The 9,571-nt window shown below is 43.9% G+C and overlaps 1 protein-coding gene across 9 annotated transcripts; it reads left to right on the top strand.

The window, feature by feature from the left end:
- ncln (nicalin) lies at positions 1–9,567 on the top strand. 9 transcript variants are annotated; one of them, XM_076087959.1, is made up of 16 exons: positions 1–305; positions 921–1,111; positions 1,915–2,059; positions 2,242–2,336; positions 3,440–3,520; positions 3,810–3,913; positions 4,676–4,764; positions 4,888–5,027; positions 5,239–5,465; positions 5,861–5,948; positions 6,052–6,090; positions 6,386–6,549; positions 6,708–6,761; positions 7,011–7,089; positions 7,491–7,554; positions 7,712–9,567. In XM_076087959.1, exons 1-15 carry the CDS (start codon positions 131–133, stop codon positions 7,551–7,553), a joined length of 1,734 nt encoding a protein of 577 aa, XP_075944074.1. In that variant the 5' UTR covers positions 1–130; the 3' UTR covers position 7,554; positions 7,712–9,567. The 9 variants fall into 9 exon arrangements, 8 of the variants coding, with proteins under 8 accessions (XP_075944074.1, XP_075944076.1, XP_075944072.1 ...); XR_012953087.1 differs by having other exon boundaries at positions 7,011–7,554; XM_076087962.1 differs by having other exon boundaries at positions 2–305; positions 5,239–5,417; positions 7,491–9,567.
- The last annotated feature ends 4 nt before the right edge of the window (positions 9,568–9,571 follow it).

Here is a 9,571-nt window from a genome sequence, read left to right as displayed (position 1 = left end):
CAGATGCGGATAGCGGTTGGTAAGCTAGCTAGCTAAAGCTAACCTGGGTCCCTGCCTGTCAGTTGCTGAAAGCAGTGACAGCTGAACATATTATTTCATCCCTAGCTGTGCGCCCAATACAATCGCCACAATGTTCGAGGAGGCTAGCGAAGTGTTCGATAACATGTTTAAATCTTCGTTCCCCCTAACCTTCATTGTGTTTATCCCCGCGGTGTTGATCCTGGTGTCACCGCTCCCGGCCGAGGCGGCACACGAATTTACCGTGTACCGCATGCAGCAGTACGACCTGCAGGGACAGCCCTACGGTAAGTCAGCTGCTCCTCTACTTTATCACGAAGGAATACATGCGAGCACATCTACAGTTGACTCGACCAGTAACGAGAGCGATCTCCAACATCAAACACGAGATAGCTCGCAGTTGTCTGCAGCTAACGTTAACTCAATGCAGGCTAGCAGTAGCTAGCGGGGTGCTAATGTAGCTTAGCTTAGCTTTGCTAGTAGGGAACAACAAGCTAGCTCATTTCCTTGAAGGAAATCATAATCTTTAACGTTACTCCTTAAAATTACATCTGAGCGACACTCTTACGTGTGTATCACTAACTACATCCAGTCCACGAGTATTCGTGTCATTACATTAGCAACATTGCAAATATGCTTCTGTCTTAAATTCCTATAGGGATACAACAACAGTCGTAATGACTATGTATGTGGCACTTCTTAGATTAGGATTAATGAAAACTACAAGACTTGACAAACAGATCAACCAAACCCGAGCCACTTTGTGAAAGTGTGTGTGTGTCATATAGGTTGTGATTCGTTCTGTTTTAGCCTCAGAAATAGCACCTCTTGCCCTTTCCTTTCGACATAAAGTCAAGAGTTATTGCTTCATAATTGATGATCAGTGTGTCTCCTACCCTCAGGTACCAGGAATGCCATCCTGAATACGGAGGCTCGTACTGTGGAAGCAGAGGTACTAAGTCGCCGCTGTGTTATAATGCGGCTGGCAGAATTCTCCTACGAGGAGTACCAGAAAGCCCTGCGCCAATCAGCGGGAGCTGTGGTCATCATCCTGCCCAAGAACATGTCTGCTATGCCCCAGGACATAGTGCAGGTGATAACACACTTTAATGCCAGAAATCAAATACCTGTGCGGCGTATCTTTTCTCTCCCTTCATCCTCCACTGTTTCAACAATGCAAAAGGCGGGTGGTGGTGCAACATTCAAGTGAATGTGAGCTACACTATGAAGCACAACAAGAAGATTATTAAGAGTTACAGCCGTGTACATTTTGTTGTCAGACTTTATGCATGGTACAAGTCATGAGTAGCGTCCCTAACTAATGCCCAACTTTATTTGAGACAACCGAGCAGCGCCCTGCTCCCTAATCACACAGTCAGCCATAAGCTTGTCTGTTTCGGATTGAATTTTATTTGGGTTAGTAGTGCCTTGCTCAGGGGCATCCAAAAGGAAAGGCAAGCAGTGTCCCAATGCATAATTTAAATAACATCACCATCCTGTTTACTATATTTTAAGCTTTCCACTTAACTTCACCAAGCTTAGTGTGACAGAGATTGGATGTTTTCTTCACCAAAGCACACTGACCAATTGTATAAGTGGGATCATTACATTAGTGTTTCTGGAAAGCACAAGTAGTAGGCATTTCATAAGTTACTCATTTGTTTATGTAACTAAATTCCATTTTTGGTGAGTGGTTGATGAGACAAAAGGTTAATCTGTAATGCTGTTTCTCTCCTGCTTCCCACTGAAGCGATGTTGAACTTGTAGGGTTTAAGGAATTAAATCAGATTTCCCCCTTTTTTCAGTTTTAATCCATCAGCATCTCACGCTAGCAAACGGAGCTGTGTGTCGTAGCTTGTTAAACACGCCGGTCCCCTCTGTTTATATCATGTGTAGCACTTCATGGAGCTGGAGCCGGAGATGTTGGCCACCGAGACCATCGTCCCCGTCTACTTTGCCATGGAGGACGATGAGCTGCTGTCCATCTACACCCAAACCCTGACCTCCTCCTCCTCACAGGGCTCATTGTCAGCAGCCGAAGGTAGAGAGTCGCTCCCTCGAGACCGGACCTGCTGTCTGCCTGTCTGCATTATACACAGAATTCATACATTTATGATGGAAAAAGGCCTCCTATGATTAACAGATGGGGAAAGCTGGTCATGTTGAATGGGCACTTTGCAAGTCGGTCAACTCTAATGCTGTGTTTTGTGTTGATTTCTGTAGTGCTGCTGCATACAGCCACAGCCAACGGCTTCCAGATGGTAACCAGTGGAGCTCAGAGTAAAGCCGTCAGTGACTGGGCCATCACCAGTCTAGAGGTGAGAGACTTTAACTATAGTCTAAAGACAAGTGTACTAGAATGGGCTGATTTAAACACACAAGCCCTCATAAAGGGACACCGTTTGTCACCGGAATCATGTAACAAAAGTATGTAATCACTAGTAAGACAGATTTCAGTATTGTAAGTTCAGTCTTTTATTTTCATTATTAATAAACTATGTTGATTTCTTTTGAAGAGTCAACTTGAAATGGAGAACTTAAGTACCCGTAGTGTTCCTGTACACAGAAATAAACTTCAGGAGCACCAGTCAGAGGGTTGCATGTTACCGTTACGTCAGGCTTGTCTTGGTTGTTAGGACCGTTGACTCGCAGCAAGAATGCCCTGGATTTACCTCCGTCTTTGTTTGTTGTGTGAGTTTTAATTGGCGTAGTTTTCCCTCTGGGTGCTTGATCCAGTTTCCTCCCACAGTCAACATGCCTGAAGCTCAGATGCACTAAAAACTGAATTTAATGAGACTGTGTACACTTTAATTGATTATTCTTTGGTGAGGTAATAATCATTTGCAAGATATCCAAAACGTTACTCTTAGTTGTCGATTTGGTAAGGCTTCTCTATTAAATTCCATTTCTGTATTTCATTAACATGTTCTGTCTGTTGCACAATAAAGATTTTTAAACCGCTTCTCAAGTCAGATGTTTGAGAAACGGGTGAAAAGTCTCTGTGGCTTTGATGTAATAGTAAAGCTTTGTTAATGTGTTCTGCTCATGTGGGAGCCCTTAAATCCTGGAACAAAGACCGTTGTGTGGACTGAACGCCTGGGATTTTAGTTAGTGCAGTTTAAATTGAGAATATATTTTGCTGCAATTATTTAAATTTACACAGTATCTAGCCAAGATTTCTCTCTATTTTGCTCTTAAGGTTTTGTTTTAAAACCAGGAGGAGAAAAAAGGCGGTTTAGTCCCACTGCAGGGGATTAGGAGACCCTGAGGTCCAATGTGACTGATGCCCTCTGCACTGTCACGCCGGCAGCCTGCCAGTTTTTATCAGCAGGGTGCCGTTGGTTCAGCTGAATCTCATGATCTAGATAATCTGCTTCTGTTTTTACATCGCTTATCTAATGGCTCTGTGTTTCTTCACCAGGGTCGTCTGGCTGGAGTTGGAGGAGAAGACCTGCCCACTATTGTGGTGGTCACCCACTACGACTCCTTCGGTGTTGCTCCCGTATGTTCACAGCTTCTTTTCTCTTACAAATAAGCCCCGACTCTTTCCAAACGTACAGTAACAGTAATGCAACACAACTGTCTGTAAAAGGAGAGCAGGCCAGGAGAGTAACCCGACTCTCTCTCTCTCTGTGTGTGTGTGTGTGTGTGTGTGTGTGTGTGTGTGTGTGTGTGTGTGTGTGTGTGTGTGTGTGTGTGTGTGTGTGTGTGTGTGTGTGTGTGTGTGTGTGTGTGTGTGTGTGTGTGTGTGTGTGTGTGTGTGTGTGTGTGTGTGTGTGTGTGTTGTCCAGTGGCTGTCGTACGGAGCAGACTCAAACGGCAGCGGGGTGTCCATGTTACTGGAGCTGGCTCGTCTCTTCTCGAAACTGTACACCTACAAGAGGACACATGCTGGGTGAGTAATGAGGACGGCACTCACATTAACATTGTTTTTGGATCATTTCGTGTCTCATTAGCTTTAACAGGATTGTACGGAGGACGCGGAAAATAGTGTCAGCACAGCAATCAAAGGCAGAGTCCGTTCTGCAGTTTACCGGGGGTCTTTAATCAAACAAACTAACACAAGCAAAACAGAAAACCCAGCTCAGTCAGGAGGCTCCGTCACCAAACTAGAAGAATGGACCGTCTCAGTCGACACCCCGGTGTGCTCTATGCTGCGCACTCACTTTATGCATTGTGTGTAGGATGAAATGGTCGAAGTGGTATTGATTGCTGACCTCAGTGGTCCGTCTGAACGTAAGATAAAGTCTTATTTGTTTTGTCCATCACAGTTGTTCTGGTCAGTGTCCTGCTCCAAATGCTTTTTGAGAACTCTATTGAACGTCATCTGTGCACTCTGCTGGCAGTAAGAATCACAGCGGACTGTGTGTTAAACACTTAAAGCGGTCAATAATACGGTACAGGCTCATTCTTCCGTCTAAATGTACTTAACAGTAGCTGAGTGGAAGAACTCTAACAGAAAGACGTCTTCCAGAGAGTGGTTAGTAAAGGAGTATTGGACTTTACTGTAACATGCTCTGTGGAAGACAAAGTCAGCACTACTCACTTGATTTGTCCGTCATTTTAAGGCCTTGTGATTGTCTGTACATTGATTCATCACACATCCTCCGTCAGGCTCCCTTGTAGATTAGACTCATGTGTGGATCCTGTTGTTCAGGTACAACCTGCTGTTCTTTGTATCTGGTGGGGGAAAGTTCAACTACCAGGGCACCAAACGTTGGCTGGAGGACAATCTGGACCATACAGGTACTGTTGTGTTCAAACAAGGCTTTGCATGCAAAGTATTCATGCAGCTTTTTTTGTGCCCTTTTTCTCCACCCCCTCTGTCTTTCGATATTCAATATTCTATTATATTCCCTTTCTCGATAGACTCCAGTCTGCTGCAGGACAACGTAGCCTTCGTGTTGTGTCTGGACACTCTGGGGAACGGAGACACTCTGCACCTCCATGTGTCCAAACCTCCTAAAGAGGGATCTCCTCAGTTTTCTCTACTTAAAGAGCTGGAGCTGGTAAGACCCTCGAGGCTTGATGCACCTCAGTCTGATTATTTCATCCCCCCTTTAACTCCGCTTCACAAGTTAACTTGTGCGCTCTCACTTAAATATAAACTCAAATAAAAGTTCTTTCTACGTTGTTCCTGGTTATAGTTTTGCTCCACTTTTCTCGTTAAATCCAGATCATATATAAGATTATAGGATATAATTTCCCGTTTCCTCTCAGGTGGCCGCTAGTCAGTACCCAGAGGTGAAGTTCTCCATGGTCCACAAGAAGATCAACCTGGCCGACGACATGCTGGCCTGGGAGCACGAGCGCTTCGGGATCCGCCGCCTGCCGGCCTTCACGTTGTCCCACCTGCCCTCCCATCGCCTGGCTCAGCGCTTCAGCATCATGGACTCGCGGTCAGTGTCCCCCTCCTCTCGCCACGGAGCGGGAGAGCCCCCTGCTGGGTGGGTTCATTACTGCAAGTCTCTGAATCACCGAAAGAAAAGAGTTTCCATCCCAGCGGCCGGTCATTTCATGCTCCTGTAGCCATCCATCCCCCCCCCCCGTCTCTCTGGCTGTTTTTATTTATCGGTTATGTGTTACAGTTTGAAACTTGACCTTGTTCCTATCAGTTTATTTGATATTTGCTCCGTTTTCTTTTCTCAAACCTTCTCCATTTCAGCCCTCCTGTGTGGAAATGGATGCTCTGTAATTGGTTTCTCTCTCGCTCTCTCTCGCTCGCTCTCTCTCGCTCGCTCTCTCTCTGTCTCTCTCTCTTGCTTCAGAGGGTTCCCGGTTTATCTCTTGGAGTCTTTCCACCTCCTCTAACTGTCTGCACACTTGTGTTTGTGTCTCACAGGCCTTATGTAGATGTGGAGAAACTCAGCAGGAACACCAAGCTGGTAGCCGAGGCGCTGGCCAGGGTCATCTACAACCTCACCGAGAAGGTAAACACACAGATGGAGAAAATGAGACGACTCTAGATTCTGTGTCTGCTTTCTGCCTGTGATGTGACATTTCTGTTGTGTGTGTGTGTACTCTGCTTCACAGGGGGCTCCTGGGGACCTGCAGATCTTCACTGAACAGATGGTGAGTGACAAAACTGCGAGGGCATGGTGGTAACGCATCTCTAGAATAAACGGCAGTAGCAACAATTGCCCCTCATTATTATTTCTTTCTTTATCAAGACAGAATCTGTGCAAAATGGTGCTATTTTAGTACTTTTTGTTGTTGTTAAAACTGAAAGCAAAACCTCCACATAACTATAAATTATTGCTTTTCTTAATAATTATTTCCAATGTACAGATCTGCTATATCCGGATGGTTGTTTTGCGTGTAGCTCGTACTGCACGCCGCTGTTGTAATGCAGTTTGTGTCGCGTCAGCAGGTGCAGGACGAGCAGCTGTCGGCGGTGGTGGACTGGCTCACAGCGCAGCCGCGAGCCGCTCAGCTGGTGGACAAAGACAGCAGCGTGGTGTCCACTCTGGAGTATCACCTCGGACACTACCTCAAGGACGTCAAGAGACACTACGTCAAAGCTGACAAAAGGTAGAGAACGGGCCTGAGGCGGACGTGAAAGATTAACGCTCGGTTGTTACTTTAAGAATAACAGAACCTAGATGCTTAAATGCTCAAAATATGTTGTCGCAAACCTTCAAACGGTTTTCAGTCTTTCCTGTATCTAAAGTCTACTGTTTTGTCCTCAGGGATCCAGAGTTTGTATTCTACGACCAGCTGAAGCAGACTATGAACGCTTACAGGTACGCCGTAATGAGCTCCTCTCCTTCTCCGAGGTGCTTTACTGCAGTTCATGCTGATTTACTGTAGCTTTGTAAAAGCTCTCCGGCTGTCTGTGAAGTCGTGAGGCCATCTCGTCTGCACTAAATTAGTCCTCAGTTAACTTCATTTCAGACTTGTCTTTTTGTCCACACTAGTAAAAGACCAAACATTAAAATAAGCCATCACAATTATGTCAAAGACGATTTTTCATTCTGTGTTTCCCCTCTTAGAGTCAAGCCTGCTATTTTTGACCTGCTGCTGGCTGTCTGCATTGCAGCCTACTTAGGGGTGATGTATCTTGCTATCCAGGTAAGTCCCTGTGCTCATGCAGTCGACTGTAGCCTCTTTCATACGATAACCGTTATTTTACAATAACGATGTATCGGCTCATTGTTTAGCTTTTTGCTCTGTAAATTGACCCTCACTGCTCTCCATTAACGTAGCCGTATTCAGCAAATAAGCTCTAAAGGACCAGTGTACAAGACCTGCTCAGCACCAGACAGAGTTGGCGACTAACTGGTGAACACAGAGCAGCATTTAGTAGCTACAGAGTCAGATAGTTCCCTCAGGAGATCAAAGCAGACCTGTTAGTATTAGTATTGTTGTTAGTATTCCATGTCTGTTAAAGGTCTGTGAGCGTGCAGATGTTTTGTGGGTCTTTCTCTCTGGCAAAATAAAATGAACTCTTGTCTTCTGCTCCTCTTCTGCAGAACTTTGGAGTCCTCTACAGCGTCGTACGTAGAATCACCCAGACCAAGACCAAGACCCATTAAGGTGCACGACACCATTTCTTTTTTTCCAGATCCCCACACTTTTCCACAAATCCAGGAACTTTTACCAATAAGAATGCAGCAGCTGGTCCGAGCTGCTGTTCTCATGATGGTTTTCAAACCAGCAGAATCTCTTCCGTTTCTTTCATCCCGATCCACAGACTGTGATGTCGGATCCTGTCCTGCTGCCAACTTAATCCATTTGGTCTCACGGACCGGAATAAATCAGGAATCATTTTTTTACTCTCCCCGTCTTCATGAACACAGATGTCTTGTCATTCATTTATAATAATCCCTCGCGTCGGGACATATTTCATTATTTCACTCTTGTGAGGGGATGTAAAGCATTTGTTCCGCACCTCTGAGATCTAGATGAGATTAAGTCCTCTCCGTTCACCGTACGAGTGATCGCTCTGCCAAACCGACGTCATGTGTCGTCTCAGGCAGCTACGGGGAGAAACCGACCACGCAGAGTTTAGTCCAGAATTTCTTTTTTGTCAGATGTGTTCACCCAACCTGGTTGTTAATTAAAGGAAAAGTTCACATTTTTTAATCTACTTGAATACAATACTCACATTTTCATAAAGAGGTATTTGTAATAGTTCTTTCTTACCGTACGGACTCCCTCCTAAATCCACAGTCGTCGTTCTGTTCTCGCCCCCACTGCTCATCAAGGAAACGCCGTCGGTGAAGTCACACAGAGGGAGTTTCATACTAAGAAGACAGTTAACGTTAGAGGGTACTGACGGCACAGACGGGACTGTGGATTTTATCTTCCATCTCTTTCAGGGCTCCTACTCAGCATTGATAAGACTCGATTGATTGCTTAGAATGAAACGTGTAAAATAGTGGAAAAATGCTCAACGCAGGTTATCAGAGTCCAAGGTGATGTCTTCAAATTGCCTTTTCTGTCAGGCGAAGAGAACAAGTGACAAAAATATAAATATTTACGATATAAAACCTAGAAAGGCAACAAATTATCAAAATATTTGGCGACATCATTTCATAAATGAGCATACGAGTATTGCATTGAGACAGACTTAAAAAAAAAAATATCTGAACTTTTCCTTTTTAGATGTGTAGTGAAAATGACAAATAGTGTTTACGGATAAGATGAGTTGTCTAAAACAATGTGAAGTAGTGTTTAGATTATCCTGATTCATTTGCCTTGGTAGTGCATTTATTAACAGAAACATTACATTTAATGCAAAATAAATCTTTGCCAAATACTAATGTATTAATCTCCTGTTAAATCTATAACCTTAAAGAAATTTGAAGCTGATTCCACCTTGAAATTTTCCTTCTTACTTTTTGTGCCATTTCTTTCTGTAGATGAAGTTTGTCTTTTTTTACCTGAATGGATAAAAAAAGTCCTGCTGATTTTAAAACATGTTAAAGAAAGGTCACGTGCAACAGACATGTTTCTCTAAGTGTAGTACAACACCAACGCGTCATGACAAGATAAAGCTCCGCCCCTTTATCAGTGGAAAACTTGTTCTGCTGAATGTGACCTTTTGCTGACTGCAGCAATAATGGGATTTGACTTAATCCGACATTTTTAAAGACGTGTCAAGATTTTGGTCGAGCCAGCACTGCAGCATTTGTACACCAGATGTCTTAAAATGGGAAATAACACCAAAGGGTGTTGGGTTAAATGTGGACAAATATCTTGAACTCACCTAGATTAAGTTGGTGTGTGTAAAATGAATGCTGCAGTGTTTCCTTGAACTCTTCTCTGCCCTAATCTCGCCTTGTTGTGGGTGAATGGTGTGTTTTTGCATTTTTGTATTTTCCATGTTTTAGCGCATGACCTGTTTTTTTTGTATTACCAACATGAGGGAAATACTGTGTGGTACATATGACTTTTTAATTTATTGAAGCGGTTAGTTTTCATTTATGCACTGAACTGAACTCTCCTCTGGTCTGAACTCTGTTTCGCCTCATCCACAACACTTGATTTTTGCAATGAAACGGACATCAGTTGTGATTTAAAAAAAATAAAAAAAGTTTAAAGAAATCAC

The sequence above is a fragment of the Anarhichas minor genome, unplaced genomic scaffold (assembly GCF_050575085.1).
Source record: "Anarhichas minor isolate MPS153535 unplaced genomic scaffold, ASM5057508v1 ptg000010l, whole genome shotgun sequence".
Taxonomy (NCBI): Eukaryota; Metazoa; Chordata; class Actinopteri; order Perciformes; family Anarhichadidae; genus Anarhichas; species Anarhichas minor.
The sequence above is the reverse complement of the archived record's forward strand: the minus strand, read 5'-3'. Positions and strand labels throughout refer to the sequence as shown.

Coding starts and splice junctions, on each gene's coding strand:
- ncln (XM_076087957.1), top strand. CDS start 131: ATGTTCGAGGAGGCTAGCGAAGTGTTCGATAACATGTTTAAATCTTCG. Junction 306..920: donor CCTGCAGGGACAGCCCTACG/GTAAGTCAGCTG, acceptor TCCTACCCTCAG/GTACCAGGAATGCCATCCTG. Junction 5,466..5,860: donor GCGGGAGAGCCCCCTGCTGG/GTGGGTTCATTA, acceptor TGTGTCTCACAG/GCCTTATGTAGATGTGGAGA.